General features: G+C 41.0%; 4 protein-coding genes and 1 long non-coding RNA gene across 10 annotated transcripts; 1 reads left to right on the forward strand and 4 right to left on the reverse strand.

Annotated features, from left to right (window-relative positions):
* Nucleotides 1-2,320: 2,320 nt before the first annotated feature.
* Nucleotides 2,321-6,208, reverse strand: eif4ebp3l (eukaryotic translation initiation factor 4E binding protein 3, like). The gene is made up of 3 exons (XM_088370473.1): nt 5,807-6,208; nt 3,448-3,624; nt 2,321-2,904 (listed from the first exon to the last, which is right to left on the reverse strand). The coding sequence occupies exons 1-3, from the start codon at nt 5,931-5,933 to the stop codon at nt 2,876-2,878; spliced, it is 333 nt and encodes a 110-aa protein (XP_088226599.1). The 5' UTR covers nt 5,934-6,208; the 3' UTR covers nt 2,321-2,875.
* A 1,410-nt stretch (nt 6,209-7,618) lies between these two features.
* zdhhc2 (zDHHC palmitoyltransferase 2) lies at nt 7,619-15,333 on the forward strand. Of its 3 annotated transcripts, none has more exons than XR_015857412.1 (14): nt 7,619-7,956; nt 8,930-8,956; nt 9,295-9,389; nt 10,059-10,179; nt 10,870-10,939; nt 11,059-11,091; nt 11,589-11,709; nt 11,812-11,850; nt 12,009-12,141; nt 12,342-12,468; nt 12,972-13,064; nt 13,612-13,731; nt 13,811-13,875; nt 14,298-15,333. XR_015857412.1 is itself a non-coding variant. In XM_088370417.1 (14 exons), the coding sequence occupies exons 1-13, from the start codon at nt 7,830-7,832 to the stop codon at nt 13,849-13,851; spliced, it is 1,140 nt and encodes a 379-aa protein (XP_088226543.1). In that variant the 5' UTR covers nt 7,619-7,829; the 3' UTR covers nt 13,852-13,875; nt 14,298-15,333. The 3 variants fall into 3 exon arrangements, 2 of the variants coding, with proteins under 2 accessions (XP_088226543.1, XP_088226557.1); XM_088370417.1 differs by having other exon boundaries at nt 13,612-13,724; XM_088370431.1 differs by lacking the exon at nt 11,812-11,850 and having other exon boundaries at nt 13,612-13,724.
* On the reverse strand, nt 10,985-14,076 carry LOC148404138 (uncharacterized). Its single transcript, XR_015857415.1, has 3 exons — nt 13,801-14,076; nt 13,606-13,706; nt 10,985-12,184 (listed from the first exon to the last, which is right to left on the reverse strand). It is a non-coding gene; the product is annotated as an uncharacterized LOC148404138 (long non-coding RNA).
* Nucleotides 15,334-15,432: 99 nt separating the features above from the next.
* Nucleotides 15,433-19,229, reverse strand: cnot7 (CCR4-NOT transcription complex, subunit 7). 3 transcript variants are annotated; one of them, XM_088370450.1, is made up of 7 exons: nt 19,080-19,229; nt 18,429-18,552; nt 18,138-18,331; nt 17,764-17,925; nt 17,110-17,254; nt 16,898-17,008; nt 15,433-16,763 (listed from the first exon to the last, which is right to left on the reverse strand). In XM_088370450.1, exons 2-7 carry the CDS (start codon nt 18,543-18,545, stop codon nt 16,632-16,634), a joined length of 861 nt encoding a protein of 286 aa, XP_088226576.1. In that variant the 5' UTR covers nt 18,546-18,552; nt 19,080-19,229; the 3' UTR covers nt 15,433-16,631. The 3 variants fall into 3 exon arrangements, with proteins under 3 accessions (XP_088226576.1, XP_088226567.1, XP_088226585.1); XM_088370441.1 differs by having other exon boundaries at nt 19,011-19,219; XM_088370459.1 differs by lacking the exon at nt 17,764-17,925 and having other exon boundaries at nt 19,011-19,221.
* A 417-nt stretch (nt 19,230-19,646) lies between these two features.
* mtmr7a (myotubularin related protein 7a) lies at nt 19,647-27,556 on the reverse strand. Of its 2 annotated transcripts, XM_088386784.1 has the most exons (15): nt 27,353-27,556; nt 27,189-27,278; nt 26,972-27,094; nt 26,694-26,856; nt 25,727-25,884; nt 25,512-25,640; nt 24,333-24,467; nt 23,954-24,086; nt 22,722-22,831; nt 22,278-22,403; nt 21,998-22,047; nt 21,723-21,923; nt 21,500-21,631; nt 21,150-21,276; nt 19,647-21,079 (listed from the first exon to the last, which is right to left on the reverse strand). In XM_088386784.1, the coding sequence occupies exons 3-15, from the start codon at nt 26,987-26,989 to the stop codon at nt 20,753-20,755; spliced, it is 1,809 nt and encodes a 602-aa protein (XP_088242910.1). In that variant the 5' UTR covers nt 26,990-27,094; nt 27,189-27,278; nt 27,353-27,556; the 3' UTR covers nt 19,647-20,752. The 2 variants fall into 2 exon arrangements, with proteins under 2 accessions (XP_088242910.1, XP_088242905.1); XM_088386779.1 differs by lacking the exon at nt 27,189-27,278.
* Between the last annotated feature and the right edge of the window lie 18 nt (nt 27,557-27,574).

Raw genomic sequence — 27,574 nt, forward strand, 5'->3', positions numbered from 1 at the left:
AGTTTGTCAATCAAACCACATCCAATAAGGCGGCGATGTTGACGTATAACTCACCGCTGAACGAGGCAGCCGTGTACATATGTTTACTGAGACTGTAACAGTGACGTCCGGGAAATGCGGTTACTCTCCCACCCTCTTCCTTGTGGAAATTGTGACTCTTGGTCATCTGACAGGTCCACAAAAAACGATAGGTCAGCAATTAATGTTAATCATTTACGGGTGAAAAGTATTTTGTAAGATTTTATATTGTTTTACAGCAGGGATTTTCAATTAGTTTTGTTCAAGGAACCACCATTATAACCAAGAAGCAACTCGGGGACCACTGTTTTGGCCGAATATTATTTTATTTTACACTGAAGGAGGATAGACCGATACAGGCTTTGCATCTGTATGTCTATTTTGGGAATCTCAGCTATATTTGATATAATTTGGATAGGTAAATGATTCATAAAATTAGCTGGAAAATAAATCAAGTCGAAATAATGAACCAATTTTCTTTTTAAAAATGTTACAATTATTTTCTATTTCCAATTTTGCGGACCACCTGCAATACCACCACAGACCGCTAGAGAGCCGCAGACCACTGGTTGACAATCGCTGCTTTACAGGATCAAGTTGCGACTCCGTATGAAGGGAAAAGAAGAAATAGAAAAAATATTTATACACAAGCATAGTGCAGTTTCATCATTTTCCAGGGGATAGAAGCATGTTCCCAATCCAAAACCTTAGTACATGTACCGCTACCTAAACAATTGACGCGCATTCTATACATACAGTATATACTACGCAGAAAAGAATATATAATAAAGTTCAGGATTAACCTTGGCAAAGTAAATTTAGCTTATCTAATGGACAACTTTTACCGCTATTGCTGTTCCCTGACAAACTGCGGAAAAAATATATTTTTTAAAAAGTTTTGTTTACAAGTCCAAGAATATCTCCTTCAACCTCTCTCTCTCTCTCTCTCTCTCTCTCTCTCTCTCTCTCTCTCTCTCTCTCTCTCTCTCTCTCTCTCTCTCTCTCTCTCTCTCTCTCTCTCTAAGTCCACTAAGAGATAGATGTGACTGAGCAGGCAGGCCGTGTGTTTGAGTGTCTGTTTACATTGTCACCCGAGCAATGCTCCTCCACCACCTTGAACAGCAGCAGTTTGACTAAAATAGAGCCCTGTCGACCAGCCCCAGTCGAAGCAGCCTGCCCACTCCGAAACTGGAGCGTGAGAGAAAGGGGGGGTGGCAATGGAAAGAGGGGGATATTTCGACTGTGGAAAAGGGCAATGGAGAAATTTAATTCTTAAACTCAAGAGGAAAGGTTACATTATGTCTCCAGTGGTGTTTACAGTGATGTAATGACCAAACAGTCCCCCAAACCCAAAATACATGAGCATGTCCGTTTTCCACAAGAATGATGAGGAATTGAGTTATTTTTCAGCCTTAGGCTCTCAGTGGTCACCTGATGTTGCACTCACGTGCAGCCCAGTTCTTGTCCAAACAGAACAAGTAGGTCAACAGGCACGCTTTACAAAAAAAAAAAAAAAAAACATCTATGTGTGCACAAACCGCAGGCTGAATGTAATGAATCCAATCTTATCATGCAGCTTTTAAAACAAGTTCCAGTATTTGCTGTTAGGCAAAGTTTACTTTTGTGGGTTAAAACACCACAGTGCACGACAGTTTTGAGTAATGGATGAACTATCATGAAACCAGAATATCGAAGCAGGATGTGGTTCTCTAATCTACACTTTCAGGCACAGTGGTTTGTTTACATGTCAACCAGCTGATGCTGTTTGGGAGGCCTGGAACATCAACACAGTAGTCTTTCTACTTTATCTAACCTTGAAGAAACAGTAATTGTTTCTCCCCACCTCCCACAGTTCATAAATGACCAAACAACAAATTAGCACCACTGCTCAAACTCTTGTTGCATTATGCAGGTGTACCTAATGGAGTGTCTTGTGAGCAACACAGCTTTTGGCCCCTTTAGTCTGTTGACCGTATCTGTTTAGATCAGGGTTGAGGGGCTGACATCACCAGTGAAGAAAACAACAAGCTGTATACATATGACAGTTATGTGGAACTTGCCCTTGCTCAGCATGTACATAAGGATTATACGGCTGCATGATTTGCCATTACACAACTTCATTTTCATCTTAATCATCGAAGCAAAATGCTAGCAGTGAGATATTCTTACAGCACACAATGTGTTAGAATCATTATGGAAATGTACTACAAATTGACAAAGTTGTAAACTTAGTATAACCACATCTACTACAACTAAAACATGATATACATTGTATGTATTAAAAGTACACAATAAACACAGACATTTTTCACAGCCTTTATTTGGAATTATTCACATTTAATCCCTCCCTCCCGTGAAAATAGGAGATTTTCAGTAGGCCTTGAACTCCTAAACAAAAGTAGACACTTGGTGGCAAATAGTGCCTCACATAATGTGGTAGGGGAAATCTACTACAAAAAAAGTTTGCAGTGAAAAGGCTGGCTTTACATCCAATGAAATGTGAATTATATTGTAATCTTGAATTTGCCAACTTAAAAAAACAAAATGCATAGTACATTGTAATATATACAAAAGATTTTAAAAAAAGTTGTTTTTTTTCCTTTCAAATCCTGCAATCGCTCAAGTGAGCAAGTAACACAACACATGATACGGCTTAAAAAAAAATGAAAAACAACAAAAAAACACCACCCTATTTTTGTAGCTTCCATTGTTTTTAGTTCCACAGAAGAGCCTTTCTTTAAAAAAAAAAAAGGAAAAGAAAACAAAGGAAATAAGCTTATAGGCAAACGCTTTTCAGCCAGTATTGACCATGGAGGTGTTTTGATAGATGACTCTCCACAGGAGGTAAAACTGGAGCTCAGATGTCCATCTCAAACTGGTTGTCATCTGCTCAAAAGGAGCGACAGAGAAAAGAGACGTTATTAAACTGCAGGTTTGTGTACAGTATTAACAGGGGAAAAAATTGGCCCTGTTCTCTTAATTCTTCAGGAAATAATGTTCCTAACATGAGGACCGCTGTGGTTAGCTTGTCTTGTCTCTCAATAGTTGCTAGATATGTCAGTAAATATTGCTTGTAAAACGGTGCTAAGTTAGCAAGGCTGCAGACATGTCGTAGCTCTCCCTTGCTACCTGCTACCTTGGCACCCATTACACTCACTGTAATTTTGTAACATACACGGACTGACCAGAACTCTTTTTGCAGAATTGTAACCACAACTCACTACTTTGACTCATTTTCCACATGATTAACACACTTATTACAAAACTATATTAGTCGGAAGAGTAGAGTGCGGCACTTCATAACATCATTTTATCTTATCACCACAAAATCAGAACAGATTAGAACAGAAGGGTGATTGCCATTTCACAATATTATTCTCCGCCAAGATTTTTGCAATTGCAAAAATATATTTGAGGCACAGGAATTACCTGCAACATCCTTTTCGTCCTCTTCAGCCTCTTCTTTGACATCCTGCAGTTTGCTTACAGGGTGAGTAGCAGGGCACGTCACCCCCGGGATCTGGGGGAGACAGCATGGTGGTGTGCGTGCAAGAGGGGAGTTTCGGCAATCCAAGAGAAACTTCCTGTCATAGATGATGCGGGTGCCTGTGTTGAGAGATTGATTCATTTTGAGATGAAACATTTGTAAGGGTTAGCAAACGCATGTCTGCTTGCAATGGAGATCAGGTGCCTCCAGCATACTCACTTTACTCCTGCACCCCCACCCCACATTGCAGAAACGTGCATGTTGGGTTAATTTAAGACTTGGCATTTTCCATACGTGTAAATGGGAACAGTGATTTGTATACAGTGGAGTGGATATAAAAAGTCTACCGGTCAAATGGCAGGTTTTGATGATAACAAAATTCATATATTCATATAAAAAAGTAATGACGGGTACGTGGAAGCACACAATAATTTATTAGTCTGACTTTTTGTGTCTTCTCGGGGGTATTTGTTTTTCAGCAACGAAATTAGAATAGGTTCCCCGCTCCCTAAGCAAAGTTAGGAGGTCAAGAATAAAGTGACATTTACTTTTGGTGTAAAGGTTTTAAAAAGCAACAATAAAACTGTTGTTTTGGTTTTCTATGTGTTTTACACAGAGCAATAGGGCAACAAGTGTGACTTTTGGGCGAGTCTGGCACACATTATTTGCCTTTACATCGATTCCTATAGAAAGTGTTGCTTCAATTTACAAACCCGACCGCCAAACCGATTAAGTTTGTAAGTAGAGGTAGCTTCTCATTGTTTCTGCAGAAAAAAATGCATTTCAGGCCGGGGATTCGGTAGACTCAAATGGATCCAAATTCTCTACTGGAAAAAAAAAAAAAAAAAGCTCCAAATTCTCTACTGGAAAGAGAAAACAAACAAAAAACAATTACATTGTTATTGAAGGACAAGCGCAAGTGCGCGTGTGCACGTATGAGTATGGGAGTGCAGAGGGAGGGGTTAAGGGTGTGCATGCAATGACTTCTAGGAAAAGAGAGTACATGACATTCCCTTTTAAACTCTTTAAACTCTCTTCGAGATTAAAGCCACATGTATTAGTCTCAATTGTAGCATTTCTTCTGAGGAGAAAATAACCTCACCAAGTATGTATTTGTCAATGTCTTCAATTTTAAAAATCAGTGATGTTTACAGTCTGTCAAAAACTGGACTTGGGCCAACTTCCAACACGTCGAGCCATAAACTGCCGTGTTGCGTTTTACATGACAGACGAGTAGTGATCTGCTACTATTTTTTTGGAGTTTGACCTATTGTGTTCATCTGATGAGTCTGTCTACTTCGGGGTAAAAACATGTTATGCAATAACTGCACTCTGAGCAGTTAGCCAGGACAAAGAGGAATGGGGAGGGCTGATGACGAAAAAAAAAAACTATAGAGACTGTAATCTAGGAAGCATTAGACTGCAGCAGTTTCTGTAAGCAACAAATGTTTAGCAGGACTCAGTAATTGTGGCTTGTGTTACGGCTGAATGTCATATGTTGCAAATAATTGTGTTATTTTTATCCTCATTATACCACTCCCTTTCATGCTCACGTCGTGTGAACAAAATGTTCTATGTTACTGCAGTGTAGAGCAGAGAAAGGACAGCCTCCAGCCTCTTTGCAACCAATCCCTTTACGGGACTGGCAGCAGGATATAAACACTCTCTTGAACAAAAAAACAAAGACTGGCTGATACTGTACAAATGATGCTTACAACCGCAGAAACGAATGGTTACTATGTAAAACGTCATTTGTTGCGTGTGTGTGGGTGGGTGGTGAGGCTGCAAGTACTTTTATTTACAATTTAAATCACGTATCCAAAATTAGGACTTTTTTTAAGTATTAATCTGTAATATTTATAATATGAAGAGAAAGCCTTGAAAACATATTAGAGCACTGGATACAGAGCACACTATTCATTAGGCGTTAAAGTTCAGTCAGTGCTCAACACCGTACTAGTGTAGTTTGTTTTTCTCGTTACTATGAACATTTTATTTATCGCTACTCATATGCAGATTTGAAACCACATAATAGACCCTATGCTGACTCGACCCGGACGTTGTGAGGTTATTCCACACATCCTTCCAAATAGCTAATCGTAACAGAATAATAAAAGTTAGACGCACGTGGGCTTTAAATTCTATCATTTGAGAAGCCTTAACGCACTTGAAAGATCTCGCGAGAACCGCTGCGTCTGTGTATGTCTTTTAAGCGCACATTCCATTGCGTTAATGTATTTTAGAGAAGTCACGTAATTTCAAACAATGTAATATTACAGTCTGCCTTTTAACATTTCTTACCACCGGGCGTAGTGGAGAAGAGAGTCCCCCCGGGCGTCTGGCTGTAGCAGTCGGGAAGTTGAGACCAGTCTTTCAGGGTGAGAACCCTGGTGGGAATGGGGCAGCTCTTCACTTGATTAGTCGACATGCTCACTTATTTTGCTTGGAGCAGTCAGCGGAGTTTTGTGGCGTTCGTTTGAAAGGCCGTCCAAATTCACAATGCTCACTGTCAGTCTTCCCAAGGTCTTTGAGACGTTCACGCTGGAAGGCACATCCACGTTATAGGTTCGCAACCGAGCTCAGAGGTCGTTTCGTGTCTGCTTGCAGAAGCTGCAGCTGCCAACTTCGACCATGTGCTGGATTTCAAGCAGACGCTCGTGATGTTTTTGAGCGGAGGCACGTGCCGCACGCAAAGAAGAACACGATCGTTTTGCTTACAGACACAGCCCGTTGGCGGGCGCCTGCGCAAAAGAAAACGGCAATGACATGAAACAAGCGCACCCTCTAGATTTGCCAGGTTTCCTCGACTCGTACGTATTATTGTCACAGATGTTTATGTAGATACTTGTGCGTTAAAAATTACTGGCAAAAGTTTCAAATATTCAACATCGTTACAGTTTGCAGTATGATAAGTACGGTATGGAATGCAATCGAGTACACACACACACACACACACACACACACACACACACACACACACACACACACACACACACACACACACACATATATATAATATATATATTATATAATATATTATATATATATATATATATATATATATATATATATATATATATATATATATATATATATATATATATATGTGTGTATATGTATATGTATATGTATATATATATAAAACTGTTGATTACATGTGATGTTTTTGTCATGAAAAAGAGTTTATCACTGGCATCTCAAACGAACACACACCTCTGGTTTGTATGTACAGAACCGCTGACAGACTCGGTTAATGTGTGACATGTGCAATTGATGTGTTGGGCGCTGAATTCCACCGCCCATCGTCAAGAACGTTTAAACAGAGTTACCGTTAAAGCCGATGTTATTTTTTTGACAGGAACTTTCATAGTGGATGGGGCTCAGCAATGCATGTGCAGTATATCTTGTTTCGTCTTCATATTTAACAGCGAAGTCACATCAACATATTTTGAGAGAACGTGGAGTAGCGCGTCATGGATCCATAAATCTAGGACTTAATCATAGCTTTCCCAAGAAAATTACAGATGTATAGGATGAAGTGCACAATCCCCGGCATTAAGGAGGGAACAAAACAGGCCCGGATTTCACATTGAGCAAGTTTGTTCTTTCATTGAAATGAGAGCGTCATTATTTCAGTATGCGCTATACAGTATAGACTTTGTGTGACTTTTTCGTGTGGGTGGTGTGATGTAAAATATGTGCCTTGGCCTAATAAAGATTTTAAAAAAGAGCTGCACAATTTGTCACTGTGGCTGAATGAATGGCCAAACAAGCCATGCACTACATATTTCAACCTGATGGTGGCAACGCAGATTTTCTTGTAAATATGCCTTACAAGCCACACACGTCCACCCAAAAACCCCGTTGTCTTTGAAGTGATATTTAGTACAACGTACCCCCATTATAAAATTACAAAGTCACATGATACGTATGTGCGTGTCTCACCTTGGCTGCCTCCTGTGTCACATTTCAGCATTCAAGCATGAACTCACTGAACCCATCTGGTTCAAGTGAAAATAAAGTTGCCAGCCTTGCAGCATCCTGCAGCCGTCATGGCAACCCGCAAGGGAGGGGGTGGGGGTGATGGCTGGTGGGGGCGGAGCTACTGATGTCTTGTAGTGTGTAGTGTGTCTGAGGCTGAGCATGCTGCAGCATCACATGGTGTGGGGATTTTGGGATTGAGATGAGTGAGGTTGATCGTATCTGAAGAGAGACGATGCATTGACAGTCCTCCGGGAGACACCGAGACGGACACTCTTGCTCATAGGCGAGTAAACACGCACTCACGTGAATTACCACATTGGATATGATCCGCTCCTAGACTATGGCACCGTCAGGTTCACGTAATGTCAAACGGGGCTGCAAGAGAGTTTTCTACTGGATCCCGGTCTTTTTCATCGCACTCATAGTGGCTTGGTCGTACTACGCCTTCGTCGTGCAGCTTTGTTTGGGTAAGAAAACACATGTCTGGGCGCTGGGTGTGCATTTGTACATCTGGGTTCGTGTGTGAGTCTGTGAGTGCGTGTGCCTGAATTTGATCATTGAAGGAGGTTTTTTTTTTTTTAATGTGACCAATATGACAAGTGTCTAAACTCACTTGGTCTTGACAGTTTAGTCACCATTTGGAAATATACACATCTTGACATTCTGTAGTTGTTTACTGTGCAGGCATGTTTTTTGTTATCAAAATACAGTGTCTTCAAAAATCTCACTACTTCCCTTGTTTAAAGACTTACTGTCATGTTAACACCCATCTTGATCAAATGAAATCCAACAAGTAGAGAACTGACAAAAACGGAGTGAGGCCTGTCTTGTTTGCACTCTTCCTCCTATATGGACATTAATTGTTAGTGTGCAGACGCAGTTGTAAATCTGCATTTGACTAAGTCTTAGCAAATCCTCTCAGACCCTGAACCCGGACTAAGTGAGCGGGTGTCCTGGAATGAATTTGAGTTTGAAGATGACTTGTTTCAAGTTCAGGGTGACATTATTTATACACGGGGTATAGCGGTCCAATAAAAAGTGTCTTTTTCATCCAGCGGAACAAGTGGCGAAGCTGTGACGAATTGAGAACAAGACGATGGGACAGCGGTTAGCATGTGCTCCGCAGACAGACACAGACACAGTTGTGTGGAACTAGCGTCAGATGACACTCGCTCAGCAGCTCAGTTAATCCCATTGTCGGGTTTATATAATTCACCTCAAGCAATCTGTGGTTGACCCAATTTTTTTCAAAGCAACCAACATCTGCCGTTCAACACTCAAACAATCTATTTGCAAGATGTAGCGATTGATGAAAATGTCAACTATGATAATAAGAGTATGAGCACACATTGTCGGTGAAAGCAGTGACTTTTTGTTTAATATGAGTTGATAACTTTGTATAACACATATTAAAATATATTTGCTTCTTTCATTTTACAGTTTCCATTGAGGACACGTGGGAGAAAGGTCAGTGTTTCATAAAATAAAATCAAGAAGAATTATTGAACCAATAAGATCAGATGTTGAGTCTTGGAGTCTGTGCAGCTCTTATCAAAAAAATTCTTCCAGTCTCTCATCTGGGCCCTGACATACTTCTCCTTACCAAACTAACATGGTTAATGTGCCACCTTAGTAGAGGTTTTCTACAGCTTTGCTAGGCACATTAAGATGATTCTTTATAAGAAAAGAAGCCTTCCAAACATAATCAGTTGCTAGATATACAATTATACTCCTGTAATATTTGCATTACATGCAACCATTATATTGACAGATAACCATCACATGTATTTCTCCCTGCTTTTCAGTGCTCTATTTAACAGTGTACCATGTCATCTTCATCATGTTTATTTGGGCTTACTGGCAAACTATCTTCACCAAGCCCATGAACCCTCTGAGGGAGGTGAGTGCGACGACGACACATCTTTATTGACACTGTGAGTTGAGGCATTGTGGGAAGTCCAGAGGTAGATGGCGGGCTCACTGTGTGATTAACTGCTGCATTTTGGCCTAAGACTACACACTGCAGAAGTGCCAAAGGGTATGCTCTTAGCTTAACCAATTCAATGCAGCTCTGCATGCATGCAATGAGAACACGTAGACACTGCAGGGGGCATTTAAAGAAAAAAGGCAAATTGCACTTAATTGGGACTTGGACACTTAATTCCTTCATGAGATGACTTTGTTTCCAATTTGATGATTGATCGTATTTTGTTCAAGTGTTATGCTTAAACATGTAATTATTGATCTGCTACTTGGTGCAAAAAGTTTGAGAACCACTAGTTAAAGTTGAAGTCTGAGAGTTGTTTGTATCAACATTAATAGTTTCTTTAGAAATATTTCAACTCTGCACCCATTTGCCTAGAGGGTCACCAAAATAAATGGAGTACTCAATAATTTGATGGAAAAAAAATCTTTTGGGTTTCAGCTGCATACTTGACCATGTTGTTCCATTCAGTCCTGCTAGGTAACAAAATGCTTCTAATAGCATTGACAAATATATGGGGAGAAATCAGCAAGCATTGTCAAGACAACTTTGTTTTGTATTTCCTTTGTGTCCTGTTCTACAAAGTTCTGCTTGTCCTACTCGGACAAGGAGCTGCTGCACCGTGAAGACCGGGGTGAGTCACAGCAGGAGATCCTGAGGAGAATAGCTAAGGAGCTGCCGATCTACACACGTACTAACTCTGGAGGTAGGTCAAAGTGCTGTTGGCTGTTCATATTGTCATCTGAGCCGAAGTATTTTTTTTTTAAACACGACAAACTGAAGAAAATACCGATTAGCATTTATTTACAATTTCATTTCAGAGATATAATTAGATGAGCCATTTAACCGGGAAGTCAAGCCCAAAATATGTTGTTAATCATTCTGATTAATATTGCGTTTGTGGAATATGAAAAAAAATCACATAACACTGTTAATTCCAATTCTTCCCCCAAATACAATGCAATTTCTTGCTAACATAACACAAACAAATTTCTATCTAGTATTCAAGTATCTAGCGAGTGTAGTTAATTCACAGAATTGCTCAGAATAATGTTTCCTGATCACTTGCTTGCTTTGACACTTGTCGATTGGCAGAGTTCATAGGCTCAATCTTATTTGCCCTATATTGGCCACTGAAAGAAAAACAATCATGCCACTGATGCCAGCCGTTTGACTGAATCGTAAACTCGGGGCCTTCAGCGCTGTAGCCCTGCGCACAGAGTGGAGCGGAAGAGGAAGTCAGACGCAGAGTCGCAGACTAAGAAAATCGATCTGCCAAGAAGCAGCAATATTGAGACAAATTTACCCGCTATATGCATTCATTTAATTAATCATTTGCTCAAGTGCTTGCAAGGCACTGCTGATGATGGTTTGACTAAGTTGTCTGTTTCCTCAGCAATCCGTTTCTGTGACCGCTGCCAGCTACTGAAGCCTGATCGATGTCACCATTGTTCAGTTTGTGATAAGTATGTCTTTCTATCTCCGTCTCTGCTCATGTGCTGAAAAAAAACCCCATAAACTGATGATGTTCCGACTGACAGGATAGGGTCCAATAACACTGACGTTTGACTGTGCTGTGTTTCAGATGTATTCTAAAGATGGATCACCACTGTCCCTGGTATGTACCTAGATGTGGCTTAGTCAGGACATTATTTCAAAATGACAGAAAATGCATGAACAAAAACGATCTAGTTACTGGTTTGGTTTCAGAAAACAAGTATTTTTACATTTTACGAGTATGTTCAGTAAAGTCTTTTGCGACACACCTCCTGCGTCTCCTATCCTTCAGCACCGCAATACCATTGTTCTTATGCCGGTCGTATCATTTTATATTGTTGTATTTATCTGCCACACCGTAAAAATATTGTCTGACAGTAATCCGGTCCTTGGTGCTAAAAAGGTAGGGGAACGACAACAACGCCAACTAACGTCGGTTCCTGAAGCTTTGCCCGAGAACCGAGGCTAAGATTTCCCGCCATTTTGTGTCGAAAACCGAATAAGTCAACTTCCCGGGTTCCACTGTATTTGAATACTATTCCACATTTTGTCCACGGAGCACATTTGCAGGAATAATAATGTTATTTTTCTCACTCTTGTTTTATTTCATTCTTTCAGGGTGAACAATTGTGTGGGATTCTCCAACTACAAGTCATTCATGCTGTTTTTGGCATATTCTCTACTTTACTGCCTTTTTATAACCGCGACAGACCTTCAATACTTCATTAAGTTTTGGATGGTACGTGTATCTTCATGAAATATGTCCAGTTCGCTGAAATGGAATTTGGAAAAACTTAGTTGTTGGTAGATGACAAACATGTACTGTGCATTTATCCACAAGGCTGGGGGTAAAGCCCATTTTCGTCTGAAAGAATACCTGGTAATCATTTTAGCCATTTGGCATAAACTGAGTAGTAAGTAATTTAGTACTCACACCTTCTTACTAGAGTAGATAACTTCTTCCAAGATAGTCCGTGCTTGACCAGAGGCAGCATCGGCTCTGTTGTCATGTAGTATTTGTGTTGCTTCCCCCCACAGAATGGCTTTCCAGACACACAGGCCAAGTTCCACATTCTGTTCCTCTTCTTCTCTGCCTCCATGTTCTCAGTCAGCCTCGCTTCGCTTTTCATCTACCACTGCTGGCTTGTCTTCAAGAATAGATCCACTCTTGGTAGGTATTTTCTGTATTGTGTCTGTCTGTCTGAATCCTGAATCTGGAAAAAAAAAAAAAGAGTTTGTGTTAAAGCCAGATAAAAGACTGTGACCCAAGTCTGTGACCTCAGTGGCTCCCACTATGTTTTCCCCCTCTGTTATATTTAACTCCATGTTATACTTAACTCCATTAAAACCATCTCTGTGCTCTACTATCAGAGGCTGTTCGTGCGCCAGTGTTTCGTCATGGCATCGACAAGAACGGATTCAGTCTGGGCTCCAGTAAGAACTTCCGGCAAGTGTTCGGCGATGAAGCCAAATACTGGCCTTTTCCAATTTTCTCCAGGTGAGGCTCTTTGGGCCCAGCTGACATACAGTATAGCTCTAGGCACCTGAGTTCTCCTGAATCTTTATCTTACCAAGTCATATGAGCAATTTCATGCTTCCAACTTTGTGGGAACAATTTGGAAAAGGCCTCTTTCTCTTCGAGCTTTGCTGCAAAAAGAATGATCCATAAAGGCTTGCTTGATTGAGTGTTTAGGGATGACTTGGAGAACCATGACTTCAACCCCATCAGACACCTTTGGGATGAACCCTTCCTTCCTTCCTTCCTTCCTTCATCTTGGTCAGATGAGTTGGAGCCTATCCCAGGATGCTGACTTTGGGCTACTGGAATGCCCATTCATCACATGCAAATACCACAAAGATTCAAATCGAAATTTTAGCTCACGAGCCAGACATACTAACCACAGTGCTCCACCTTCAAATATATTAGACAAATCTGTTGACCTGAGACTTTCCAATACTGTCTGCAAAGAATGTGTTTTCTTTGTGTTTCCCCTGCTACAGTTTAGGAGATGGTTGTTCGTTCCCAACATGCCTGGTGAATATTGACCCTGAGCAATCTTCTTCGCCCACAAGCTGCAACCCACCACCGAAGAGGTACATTCAAAATATTGACAAATAACAACATAAACTTGCCTGCAAGCCAGTGATTTGCGAAGTTGCCCATAAAGTGAGCAGACTAAAGGAACACATCACATCTGCATCCACCAAGTGTATAGAATGCCCCATCGGCGTTGTAACGTTCTGCATTAGAACCTTTTTAAAACAATGTTTTCATTGTCAAACCTGATGTCCTCGCAAACATAGTCAATAGCTGAGATACGGTAGCTTTTGCTTGCCAACTCCCAGTTTAACACATCGAGATGTAAATAGCATGAAAGAAAAACTGCAATTCTGACCTTTTATATTTTTAGACCCAAGTAAAATACTTTTTGCACATTATTTTAATTTTCTTTATATCATGATCTTGAAACATCAGCAACTAATCAGCGATTTAGAATAATCGATTTCATGTTTGATGTGAGGGAACATCACTCATTTATAATTACGGTTAAGTTCTGCATTCAAAGAGAAAATCAAGTGAATGTATTTTCTGAAGTGGCTTATTTTGCTGCTTTTCATTTGCATGTATTTATACCTCCAGTAAAACAGAAGGTCGCCACTTCCCCTTCAAGCCAATGGGGGAGAGTCAAAGTCGACTGCTTAGCAGTACCACCTCTTGGACTGAAAGTGACATTGCTGCAGAAGACAAGAATGGTATACAGTAAGATACTGTACAGTGGTTTTTAGTTGATCATATTTTTCTGACAATATTATGACGATTGTTTCTCACCTTTGTTTAGGAACTAATAATCCACTGATGACCGTGGAAAATGAAGCATAGAGCCCAGATCTTCTTTTGAGAAATGTAAGTTTACATACATGTGTCACGGATCGGATGGAACATGGAGCAGGGCGACCAAGTGCCAGGGTTTATTGAGGGAAAAGGGAAGTGGAAGGAGGCATCGAGGGAAACAGACGAGAACTGGCAAACTAATAACATGAGAGACTGACCGACAGGGATTGCAAACAGAAACAGACTCGAACCACAAGGACAGCAAACGGGACGACATCGACGATCCGACAGGGAGTGAGGGGCAGACAGGACTTATATACACGACAGGTAACGAGAGGCAGGAGGGAATAATCACACTGATCATGGGCACACAGGAGGGGAGGGGCGAGCACACAGACACACGAACAGAACTATGACACGATCGGGGACAAGTCCTGACAACATGAAGACATGATCTATGAATGTCACTGATATATTTTTTTCTTTTTTAATAGGTCAGTACTGCGCCCTTTTCAGTTAGAAGTGTCAACGACGGCGACATCACTACTGTATTTCCCTGACATTTAAACACGGAAAGGATGCCTCGAATGTCGGCAGCATGCACCTGTTGTTGTCTGGAAGGTTGTGGATTTTCATGCTAGTGTTATAATTCTCAACTCGCATTCCAATGATCTCTACGTATTATGTCCTTGTGATATACATGAGAAAGCACAGAGAGCTATGGGAGAGCTATGTAGTTGTTTATCTTGTGTTGTTTTTCATAGTGTGGTGAATCCTAAGGTATGTCTTAATAAGTTTGCCAAATGGTTGTGCATCAAAAGTAGGTAATTCTGTTCATTTGGTGGTGGTGGCAGCAGACACGAGATCCTTTGCATGCTTTCATCTCAGGATACCAAAACTAATGTATCTTTTTGTGGTTAAGTGTACCACGATATGCTCGGAAACAACATGTCTAGAGTATAAATAAGGGCTATTCAGATTGTATTGAGAACAACTGTACATCACCGTGGCTTCTTTGCAAAATATATCCAATTGTAATAGTGAAACTTTGATTCACTGCACAGAGTGAAGTATTTAGCCGTTTTATTAATTTCTTATGATTTAAGCTAAAATTCTCATTCAAGAAATAATTCAGCAAGTTGAGAACAGCAAGTTGTGCAAACATTTCTGAAGCATTGAGTAGTTGGGCATGCATGAAAAAAATGGGACATCAAGTCAAGTTCAGTTGAAAGGGTACAAGTGCATTTTGTCTCTTGCTGAAATTTCACCTAGAAGCCAAACATTGCTGTGAGCATGAGTTTTACATTATGAATTGTTTACAGTACTAAAATATTTTTTTATGACATAATTTATTGAAATTACTTTCACTCAAAATTATTCTCTAAAATTAGAAGAATTTAAGCTTGCATTTCTTTATGCCTTACTGTGACAGTCATGGTATATTTTTCTATTCTCTCTGTGTGAGTCTAAATACAGTTTGGTCATGATCTGTTTTTGTGATCTTTGCAACAATTAAAAAAAGCAATGCTTTTTTGTCATCGTTTCCATTCGTTCACTTTAGGAAGTGATTCGTTCACTGAAAAACAATTCGTTCTTTTGAACGAATCGTTCACTCACTAGCCAACACTATTGACCAGGGGAGTGAAGACATTTTATATGCAGTGCATGCCAGAAAACATATGTACAAATGTTTATTTACTATTGAACAGTTTTTGTGGAAAAAACTTTTGGACCATCCACTTCCCCTATGCAGCATGTTAGAGCAAGAAAGCAACACAAACAGAACATTCAAAGGCTAACGCGACACATGAACTCCACCAAGACCAAAAGGGATGCATGTTAAAATGCAACAAGACGGAGTAAAGGTGTTTTGTTTTTTACTTTTATTACAACACTAAAACTACAACAGTAACCCTCATTAAAATAAAACGAAAGAAAATGGACTCACAACAGAGTATTTTAGCAAGATAACCTCTGCAGGTAGCAACTACAGGTGAGTTTTCCTACGTTTCGGTTTGGAGATCAGTGTGACACCATGTGGGCATACAGTACGATTGCGATCAGTAAAGGACAGACAGCATTTGTGTGCATACAAAATCCAATAGAGGCTTAAACATTTCTCAGATACGTAAATATCGAAATGTATTAAGATGGATAACGGACTTCTCACATTTGGGCGTTTAGATGGCAATAAAGCAAACAAAGGAAGTATACAATTGCAAAAACTATACCATCTGTGTGCATACGTAGGAACACACTCACAAAGAGCTCCCTTTTCCATTTTGAGGCAATACGGTAAATTGGTGGAGCGTAGACCTGTGCATTTTGTTAGACAACTAGCACAATAACTTAAAAGTTTAAAAGGATGCAGTCAATCTTAAGGCTGTGTGTGGCAAAACATTATGCGAGCGCTGCGTGTTCACAATGTCAGACGTGATCGGAGAGAAAGCAAGGAAGAGCAGAGATGTCAGATACATACATACTTTCCATATAAAATCAAGTTAGAGCTTTAAAGTGCAAAAACAATTCTACAGAATATTTTAGTAAAACTAAAATCCCATTTTTTTTCAAGCATGTTCAATTGTACGGAACCAACCAGATGCCTGCGCTGCTTTGCAGGAGCACTTGATTAATCTCACACCGGCGCAGCAGCGTCACGTGCGAGGCAAACTGGGGTACTTTCCACCGTTAGCAATCATTTCGGTTGTGTGCGACAAGCGGAACCGATGACAAACAGCTGGCTGAAGGAAACAATTCCTCCCTTATCTCCATTCTAATCATCCGCTTGTCCAAGCTCGGCCTCTGGGCAGGATGGTGCGAGTGCGCTGTCAAGACTGCTGCTTGTTAGCTTCTTCTTCGTAAGCGTTCCCTGTTCCGTTCTGGACGTAGGCTGATCCAGAGCCGAGCCCGTATAAGTGGCCACAGTACTTTGCATCGTCAATATGATCCTCAAAAAACATCTGTTGGAAAGACATACATGAAACCTACACGTTCGCTCAATCTTCACAACGCAAGACTAACTTTGACTTGACTGTATTGAACATTTGACTTGACAAAGATCCAAGTGTCCTTGTTAGTCTGTTAAGGGACCTACCTCTCTCATCTTGAAGAAAGCCATGCCAGTAAGTAAAGAGTCAGAGCCCGCTTGATGCTGTGGTCCGATCCTCTCGAGCTCCAGCTGCTCAGCTACTTCCTGCAGTCCACCCTGAATACATACATAGGACACCTGACAATCATGCCACCAGCCACATCCTGCAACAAAACCAAATAATCCTAATGATGACAGAGTTCAACAATGTTTCATACCTTGAGAATTTTGCAGCTCTTCATGAGGTACTTGACATCATAAATGACTGGGAAGTACAAGCGAACAAGCTCAAAAAAATCTATCTCTTCCTCAGGCAGTTTGGCGTTGGAGAGAACCTTGATTAGGTATCCAAAATCGTAGCCACTGTAACACAGTCACACGTCATTAAGGGCACAGAATCGCTGTCGCTTCAACACAAGCATCTGGACCAATTAAATATGGTCGAGAAGAGGGCTGCACAACATATCGAAAAAAATATGGATATTGCAATACCAGCCCTATGCAATACGCATACCGTACAGATATGTATTTAATTAGCTAAGAGTACGTTTAGTTTGCGTATTTTGTTGCATGAAAAAAAAACCACCAACCACGGCTCATGTGACGTTCGCAAGTTGAGCCGTGATTGGTTATTTCCTGAGCCTGAGTACATGTGATTTCATTTTCAGACGAAAGCAAGTGGCAAAAGGCATTTTCAAAGGTGTTAATCGCGGAACTCCTTCTATAGGGATCCCGGGGACTATTATTCCGCACAATACTAAAAAAAAATGTTAAGGTTAATAATATATATCAAAAAATACAAAAATAAATAAATATTGTGAGAGCCTGCCCCACTCAAAATAACAGAAAACAGATAAAAGATGTGAGGATACCTGTGAAATGACAGCCACTTAATTCCGTCACACAGTACTACTCCTGAAGTCATCATCAGCTCAGCAAAATACAACGACTCGATGCCTTCATCCTCGAGCTTCTTAAACTGAATGCCTGCAGTTGTCAGGAGCTCGATAGAGTCCTGCGCGTACATATCCTCTCTAAATAGGAGACGGGGAAGCATGTAGATTTCAGGGATGATTCGATTTCTAATTTTAGAATACTGACATCCCATTACATCACACAATTCTACCTCTGTGCAGCTAATTGCCCGTTTGCTAAAGGAAGATACAATTCACGTGTAAAGCAATCAAGCATTTCACTGTATTGAAATGCCATGACAAGTGTTAGAGAGACAGTTGAGTCATCTTACGTGAGGTTAAACTTAAAATTGAACTGCCACGTCGATGTCCCTGGAGGATATTCGCCTTGTTCGTTCATAAAGGTGAGGCCCAGCTGGATTATCTTGAGCAAATCCACATTGCAGCGCATTAACTGGTACTGATAATCAGCATTGCTTCGGAATTCTCCTATCGGTCTGGCTACTACGCCCGGAAACTCGGTGTCCTGTGGAGTACAAACTTGGTACCAAAATGGGAAACCGCCATGCCTAAAAGTACAGTCGTTTCAAGATATATAGTACCTCAACATGTCACTCACTCACCATGGCGATATAGTTGTATTTTCGAATGACATGTCTAATTCTCTTCAGCTCCTCCTCCAGGTTGTTGGCCCATACCTCACATATTCTTTGGCTGTGATCCACAGTAGCTGCGGGCATAGTGCCACTGCAACATGCAGACAAATACACAATTATTAAAAAAAAAAAAAAAGCGACTTGTAGTGGTTGCACATAGAGCAGGTGCCAAGCCAAATGATGGCATGGGTATCAACATACGCAATGACTGTAAAAACAGATAATGATCTGACTATTGACAGTGGCAGTCAGGTAATTTGTACTCCTGCTGACTTTCTGAATGAAATTCACAAGTTAAGCAAACATTGTGGCTTTGTTAGCTGACTGTTAAACGTTAGCTCGCAAGCAGTACTTTGGGCTACCGGGCAGCTAGCACACTGCTAACGCGTGCAAGGCAGATTGCTTTCCAGTGTGCATTTCATTTCCACGACTATTTCTTGTTCACAGATGTCCCACGGAATCGGCAAGAGCGTGCGTTGACGTGAGAAGTGAAGTTAGAGCAGGACACACGCACACACTCGGGTGCCCACTGAAGCTACGTTAACTTACCCTTCCCCAAAACGCACGCTTGTGTGTGTGTGTTTCAAGCGTGTGCTAGCTCAACCTCTTTAAATTCACCTTGGTTACTGTGCAGCGGATTTCCTCTCTAACTTTTGTTTTAATAGCTTACAAGTCAGCATTGAATTGATGTCAACCTGCGGCTGCCATCATAGCTAACCTCCAACGTGACGTCATGACGTAAACCATCACGCCACGTGCGTACGCTGCTCACTTGCATTTCTCTAAGAATACCCTGTTCCGCAGTGTCGTGAAAAGAAATAATAAAATACAGTAATTTCACCGAAATCTATGATAATGGGCATTTTTGACTGAATGCTTAACCCAAACAGAAATTATATTTTGTAAATCTGACAATTAAGCAAGTGAGTACTGTAATCTATAATGTATTTTAAGGAAACATTTCACATCATTCCACTGATCTATTCCAACTACTCCACCACTATCTCTCTAAATTTATAATTGGCATTCTATTTGAAGTTATAGTGTATTCAAGTAGTCACGCTCAAATGTTCTGTATTTGGGTCACAGCACCCAATTAAGTCTATAAATCTACTTCAGTAGGGTCTTTCCATTTTGAAACAATTTAAGGGTAGATGGCACAGTTTGTTATTTAGAATTGCGTAGTAAATTTAATAAAATGAACTTTATTGGGAAAGTGCAGGGAAAAGCAATACCTTATTTCTTTTCACATAAAAAACAATTAACAAAACTTCTGAATGTAATCATACAGTACAACCAACATGGGCTCTCATTCCACATGAATACATAAATCCATAGTCAAAATATTTCAGCTCGTTCAAATACATTTTCACTTTTTATAATAGATGACATGCATGCGCAGCAAAATTTAAAAAAAAAAGTACGAAAATACATTTGCAAGCTGTATTTTTCACTGGCAAGAGTGTACAGTACAGTAAAACACCTGATTTGCAGACACAAATATGACCTCGGGACTCTCCCACTAACTCTGGGACATGCTGTCAATGGTCCAACAGCTCCATCCATCATCACTGTGGTCAGGTCATGAAAATGAAATTTGTTGATCAAGTAGCTTCAGCATGATTATCTTACTGTAGCCGTATTCATTTATAATCATTTGTCTGAGGACAGTGCCTTCTTTTACCGGCTCCCACACTGAATGTCAATTTCTTAATACCAAGTGCTCTGGTTGAGATGAAAATTTCCACCTGATAACCAGTATAACATGTTTACCTTGCATCATTTGAGAATCTTGCTCTCATTGGACCGTTACTTGTTTATTTGTTCAGACAAAACTTCAATATGTTCTTCCGCTGATGATGTATGTCATGCTTCTCATTTGTAGCGATGGACTATCTTATTTGGTTAGTTTGTGTATTTTTATATGTTTAGCTGCTAAATCTTTTGATATGTCAAAATATGGAAGACCATTATCAAAGAGCAGTACTTGCACTGTGTTCAAGTAGATCACTCGGGGGTAGTAATGTTTTTTGGAGTGGATAATGGGCCCGACAAACTGGCCTGTGAGGCAGATGATGCACTTGACTACTTGAAACTGTTTACACAATGGTTTAATTTGCCCCAAGACAAGAGGCAATTTAACTCTTCATTGTGTCCAAGTTAAATGTGAACTACAGCAAATGGCGTTGAACTAGTTTATGTGGCAACAAGGAGCCTCCACCACATCATATGCAAAACAAATTGGTCACGTGGCTGCTGCTTGTAGAACTTCCACTACATGCTACATTTGTTTAGGCATCATCGTCAGAATCTTGATCTCTGGCGCTCTCTTCACTAAAAGGTGAACGGCAGCTCAGGTCTGCTATCCCAGACTCCACATCACTGCCGTTGCTGCAGTCGTATGTTTTGTTTAAGTCTTGGGGTGAGAGGGTCAGGAGGGCGCTGTGTGGTGTCTTCAGCTGACAGGGGCTGCTGGTCAGGAAGCCTGACGTGTAGTCTTGAGGGGTGTTTGCCAGGCCGAGATCATTACCAAAAACCCAGGCTGTGGGGCTTTTATCAAAGGTGGCTGCTTTAGGGCTACGATTGCACAGCTGCTTCTCCTCCAGTTTAGAAATTTTCTATTAATCATATAAGACATTTTTAGTATTAAAACCTACATGACTGTGCTGACTGTTTTAAATCTTTCACCTGTTTGTGCATGACGAGCAGCTCCTCTAACTGTTCATTTTCCTCTCGAATGGCCCGCAGGTAATCCTCTACAGACTGACGAGGATGCATCCCTCGGTCAAATCGGTTGTACAACCCCCTCCAAAATCTAAGATAAATAATAATAACAATGATAGTCATCATCGTCATTTATTTAGAGCTGACCAAAGGGATGAAACAATGTTTACTCACAGCAAGTGCTTAAAAGTGGCATAAAACATAACACTGGCATGATAGTTAAAAATGTACGTTTATGTTTTAAGACAGTTTTCAGATTGAGATGGATCATTTCTATTTCCTATGTGAAACGTTGACTAAATGGTGTGACATACTTGAACCAACAGGGGGCGGTAGTTGGCTGAAGGACTCCCTTTGTCTGGTGGTCAGGTCTGTACAAGAGGTTAGTGTAGTCTGCCCGGTTTGACCACAGATGATGCCACAACGAGTGGGTCCTCTCACAAAGTCTAAATGATGTGAAATTAAATTGAATAAAGAATACATGGAGAAATGTATTATTTTGTTAAAAAGGGGTAAAAAAAAAAGTTTAAATCTTACCGTAGTTCTATCCTTTCCCTCTGGTTGTTGCCAATAAAGTTGCCATACTGGCAGGAGTAGATGTGGCTGTGAATGGTGATTAGAAACCGCTCATTGAACTCAAAAGCGCAGGGAAACTGCTCCATGACTTGCCACACGCACTCCAAGAACTGATCGATAACAGGAGACACTTCTTTCAGGTCTCCGAGTAAGTGGTTGCATCTGAATAGAAATTGAGCAGTGTTAGACTACACTACAACATAAAAAGAATCATGCTGTGAAACTAATCATCAAACCTGTGAGAGAACTTGTGACCGAATGACACCCAGTCTTTCTCGATCAGGACCTAATTGCAAAGACAAGTCATATTAGGAGGACTCAAGCAGGGGTGTCCACAAACTATGACCCTGGAGGTCTTTTGCAAGCCCTTGTCTGTGTTATAGCGTAATCAATTTTTTAAGCGCTTTTCTTGAACGTTGTCAGGGTGCTGCCAGTCTCCCATCCATACTTCTGACACATCCACCCCACGTAGCCTTTTTTCTGTATATCGATTGGATAGAGAAAGTCACTCTGTACCATGAATCCTTTGATGGTGCGGTAGTATGGATCCAACAGCACGCTGGCCACAGAGCACACTTGAGCAGTCCGGTCCCAACCATCTGAACAGTGAACCAGAACACTGGCACCCTCTTCTGCGACGGCCTGCAACGTGCATACACATAGAAACTTTTGTAATTCTGACACCGGTCAGTAAAAGATGAAAGTCTGTTTCATTTGAAATTCATTGTGGTGATGATTAGAGCCAGAAAGATGACAATTGTGTCAGCGTCCCAATATTTATGGACCTGACAGCAATTTGGTTGGTTTAATGTTTTAAAGAGGATAAAATATATTATTATGTAAGATTTGTAGAGCATTATTGTGAAAATTGTATTATTAATCAAAAGTACGTTACACACTCGTAAAGTAATATTTTGAGGAGAAGTGAAGAAGACAGCAGGGATTCATTTGAAGACTGACCTTGGCGATGAAGATGCCTGCATCCAAAACAGCTTTGATGTGCTTCAGCCAGCCTGAGCTCTCCAGGCCCTCCAGGAAGTTGCACATAGAAGGGGAACGCAGCTCACACACTGTATTCACAACACAGCTGTCTTAGTGCCAGGAAACATCGAAAATACTGGACTTTACGAAAGGACATACATCTATTTGTTCTTGCTCAAGACACATTTCCTTTAACTCACAGGTGTCAAACTCAAGGCCTGGGGGCCAGATACGGCCCGCCACATCATTTTATGTGGCCCGCGAAGATAAACTGTGCATCAAATTCGTGCCATTACTAGATGGATTCTGAAGCTAAGGCTGAAAATGCTGTTAGCTTAAGCAACTCTGCTTTAAGTGTTTCCATGTAGCCCGGCAGTCACATCAATAATTAGTACAAGTTGTAACGGCCTGCTCACATTTTTAAAAACAGATAGCAGGCAACATTTGCTTGGTTGTGTTCATACTTGATGACTGGGGAGGCACTTCAGAGACCCAAACGGACAACCATTTTCACTAGCACCAGCAAATTGTACAGATTTGTGTATCTTTTTGGGGCAAGGAAAGGTGAGCAGGTGAACAATTTGATCACGGTTACTTATTGTACGAGAGCGAGGCTACCACCTAAATGAAACATTTAAGCCGATGCATCAGGGGGGTCTTTAAAATTGGATTCAAGTATGCCGTCGGCCACGCTAGCAATCTCTGGAGGGGCGGGGGCTTTGCCTCAATATTTTAAGACTTCTGAGCTGCCAGGAGGCAAAGAGTTATAATAAGTGGACAGCAGCTACAACGATTCAGACGAGGGACTGCATCATTCTCACGCCCTCGGTTTTGCTTTGGGGGTAGGTCGCAGATTGTGCACTCCAGGAAACCAAAATAACTCAGAAATAAAACCCAGATGGATTCAAAGTCTTCCTGGGATCACCCCGGCACAATACCCAGAAATTCTCCTGTGGTCTCGATTGAGGCCTGATTGCAGCGCAGTGCCGTGTGGCCGAGTGCATCTGAAAGCCAAAGTTACAACTTGGTCTTGCAAGCTGTGCTATATACTCATGTGAAAATAACAAGCCTTCCAAAGATGATGCCAAATATCAGACATTTTTTTTCCATAAACATTCAAGTGATGAAAACATTTCAGAAACAGTGATGAGTGCACTGCCAACAAAACATTCCAGCAATAAAGCCTCTGTGAGAGTTAGTGATTATTGTACCTTCTAGCATTTTTTGTTGGCTGTTCCTCATCACATGGATGTTCTCAATGGCGATGAACTGGAATTTAATGTGGGAGTAGTTGTCCTCATTTTCATAGCCTTTTCCCGCTGCTCGATTTGCCATCGCATTTAACTGGAAAGATATTTGGCTGCTTGTTAGAAAGATCGTGTTGTTTTGGGTGTTTTAGAGTAGACCAATTCAAGTTACATAACACTGATCATAGCGTTTCTAGACAAGAGCCGAGATTCCCCCGAGTGTTTCTCTTTGAGGCATATCCAGCTGCAAATTCTGTTTGAAAATAAAGCCCACCTGAACACACACCACAATACTGAACGGCTTGTATTATTGCAGCGCATTCCTTCCATCCATGGGGCTCACCTTGGGCCTGGTATCCACCACATACATGAAGTCGCTGCGGGGATTGGACCTCAGTATGGCCTCCAGCATCTGCTCATCCTCGAAGGAACGCGCATTGAAGCCTGAAAGAGGTTGACTGCTCCGGCAGATGGTGGCCTGGCGAGAGGAAGCTTCATTTGTGGATGCTTTCACACTGCTCATCCCATCAATTATTACTTTACATGGATATTTGCGGGGACAAATACAAGGCATTTGAATTAGGAGAAATAATCTTCTCATATCTCCATTTATTAGCCACAGGGGACAAAGCCAAGAATTATTATGATTCAGTTCTCCCTTCAGACCGATTAACCAAACTTAAGTCTTTTGTATGTTTAAGGCTTCACACACTGGGCCCTCAACCCTGGGAAGTTGACCTTACGCTCATAAAGCACTCTCAACTGCCGCGTTAAGGACTAATTGAATGATTTATGAACATTAAGGCTTATGAGCATGAATGTGGCCAAGATGCTTTAGCTCAAGAGTCATGTGGGACCAGTGAAGGACATTAACCATATTTACTCAGAATGCTGGGCAATCCTTCACACAAAACCCTTTTTTCCTTGGAGGCTTGGACGATATCAGACTTGACCAGAGGACATAAATGTGAAGAATGCTCAATCATACAAAAGCCATCACATTGTTTGAAGTCAAACAGACCTAAGCTGTTTCAATACAAAGTGCTTTTTGCACTGACAAGAGTATTAAGCCACTAGTACAATGGTTCTTAACTTTGGTGGAGGTACAGAAGCCCACTAGTTTCATATGCGCATTCACCGAACCCCTCTTTAGTGAAAAATATATATATTTTTTTTCAAATTCAAGGCATCGATGCTTTTTACATCACCTTGTCCCAAGAACAAAAACCAACACAATGCATGAACTCACAACAAATAACATACCTGCAAATCAGTATAACTTCTGCAGTTGCCTTTACGAGACCAATTCAGATATGCGTCATCACAAATTTACACGATAAATCAGGTATGTTTGGACCTCCGCAGGGGAGGCTCTGCTGAACCTCTAGCATTCAATCGAATCCAGGTTAAGAACCACTCCACTAGTAGTACCAACAAGTTTGATTCGTTTTCTAACAGTTAAGAAATTTTATGAAGAATCACACAAAAAGCAAAAAAGAAACGTGCCATGTCATCCACTTACATGATTTTCTTTGTAATAGTATGAAAGAGTAGGAAATCTTCCTCTGCTTCTGAACTTGGAGCTTGCTGCAATGACTGACGGAGTTGTTGACACGGGTACAAAGAGTTCAGCAGGGTAAGTGTCACTCACCTAAAAAAATAAACACAACCACTTTATTGCACGGTCCACATTTGTGTGAACATAAATTGCTTATTCACAGATCTCTGGGCCCTGACCTTGTAGTGCTGGTTTACCAACGAGTGTTTCCAAAGGGAGTTTGGGATTCCCATTCTGCTGTACTCAGCTCGGAGGTCCAAAAAGTCCCACTCCTGTCGTCTCTCCTTCTCGTCAATATTTGGTTTATATGAAAAGCAATATAGCTCATCATAACGCTCTACCAAATACAATAAAGGTTGAGAGAAGTCAGCTTGAGAAATAGAATCTTACATGCTTAAATCAGTGAACCAAACACTGGAAAAGGCTTTCTTTTGTTGTTTTTTACAAAAAAAACTATCAACAGGTAGTGCCGATGGTGAGACGACCGGCCCGGAAATTGACCGCGGACGTTTGGGAAATTCCCACCATGCCCCCCGCTCCCTAGATTAGACACCAGTCAGTCAATCACCAGGTTGTGAACAACCCAGTTTTTTGAGCTGTCTCTTTCAAGTGAATGATGGGAACCGCTTCCTGATTGTGAGCTGAATTGTTTGTTTTTCCTCATCTGTTAAACCCGCAAATTATTCTCAAAAGTGTGGTGTTATGTGTGTTCATGTTAAAATGAAGGGAGCGGATACTGTGCTCACAGTGAGTACACACACTGGGGGAGGAGGAATAAAGTTGTCTTTGGGACATATTTTAGAATTAATACTTTGAGAGCTGAAAGTAGGTTTTGCGAAATTTAAGTTTTATATCAAATTTGTCAAACATAATCGGTGGCCGATGGATCGGAGCACTGACAAAAATCATGCAGTGCAGCCACAATGAAAGCATAAAATTGCAAATATACAATTTCACTTGTTATTTTTTAATATATTGATCAAATCTAGGCCAGGGGTCACCAAGTCTAGTCCACAAGGGATCACACTCTTAAAATCGTGTACGTTTGAACGTACATTTACGAATACGGACAAACGTATTTGCCAGCCCAAATTTTTTTTAGGCTACATTAGCAAAGCCATGCTTTTCTTGAAGCAAGCAATTCACCTGGTTGGGAGAGACGCTGCAGTGACACGTGTACATCATGGCACTCTCGCTCTTCGGGTATGACAAAATGAAGAACCTGGAAGTTTTTGCAGTGTATAAGCAGAGGGCATCCAGAAGGTGTGGTCGCTTGTTTCTCTACTCTGAAAACCAAACTATGAAGCACCTAATAAAACAAACAAAAAATACCCATGAAGATTCGGTTTTGCACTGTAAAGAGGACAGAAAAATCATGTTCACACTTGTCTTTGAAAAATTCCATTCATCCATCATTGACTTACCCAGGTTTCATTGCACATTCGCCCTTCCCTCTCCACAAAGATGGTGTGGGTGGCCGTCAGGTAGAGGGTGCCCACCCTGCTCTTTTTGGTGAACACTCTGTCTAGCAGCCTGACCTTCTCCACCTGGTGGAGACAGGAGCAGAATCAAAAACATTCATCATGAATGACGTCATTCTCAATTCCCTTTGACAGCGTGGATTGACTTGCACTGACTCACATTACACTGAAACGCCCCCCAGCGATCAGTCTACGTGACTCTCGCTTCTTACCACCTTTCACTGGAGACTGTATATTGCTGAGCATAAACCTGAAGAACCGAGTGACGGTTTTACAGCTATGTCAGTGAGATGGAAATGATGACTCCATCAGATTTGCGGTTACCTTAGGAAGTCGGATGTGCTCCATTGACAGGAATGAAACGAGCCACAAGCACAGTCACAATATCACCACTGAAGCAATCGCGACACAAATGTGAAAGACGTTCGACTTTGAACGTGTCGCCAGTTGCACTCAGATAAACACAATCATATACAGTTGACATACAGCCATTATGATGTGCTCTGGAAGCTCTCAGTAACAGTGCCCCGCTAGGTCCTAAAGCCC

Source organism: Syngnathus floridae, chromosome 1 (assembly GCF_059516105.1).
Source record: "Syngnathus floridae isolate MCC-2025c chromosome 1, RoL_Sflo_1.0, whole genome shotgun sequence".
Taxonomy (NCBI): domain Eukaryota; kingdom Metazoa; phylum Chordata; class Actinopteri; order Syngnathiformes; family Syngnathidae; genus Syngnathus; species Syngnathus floridae.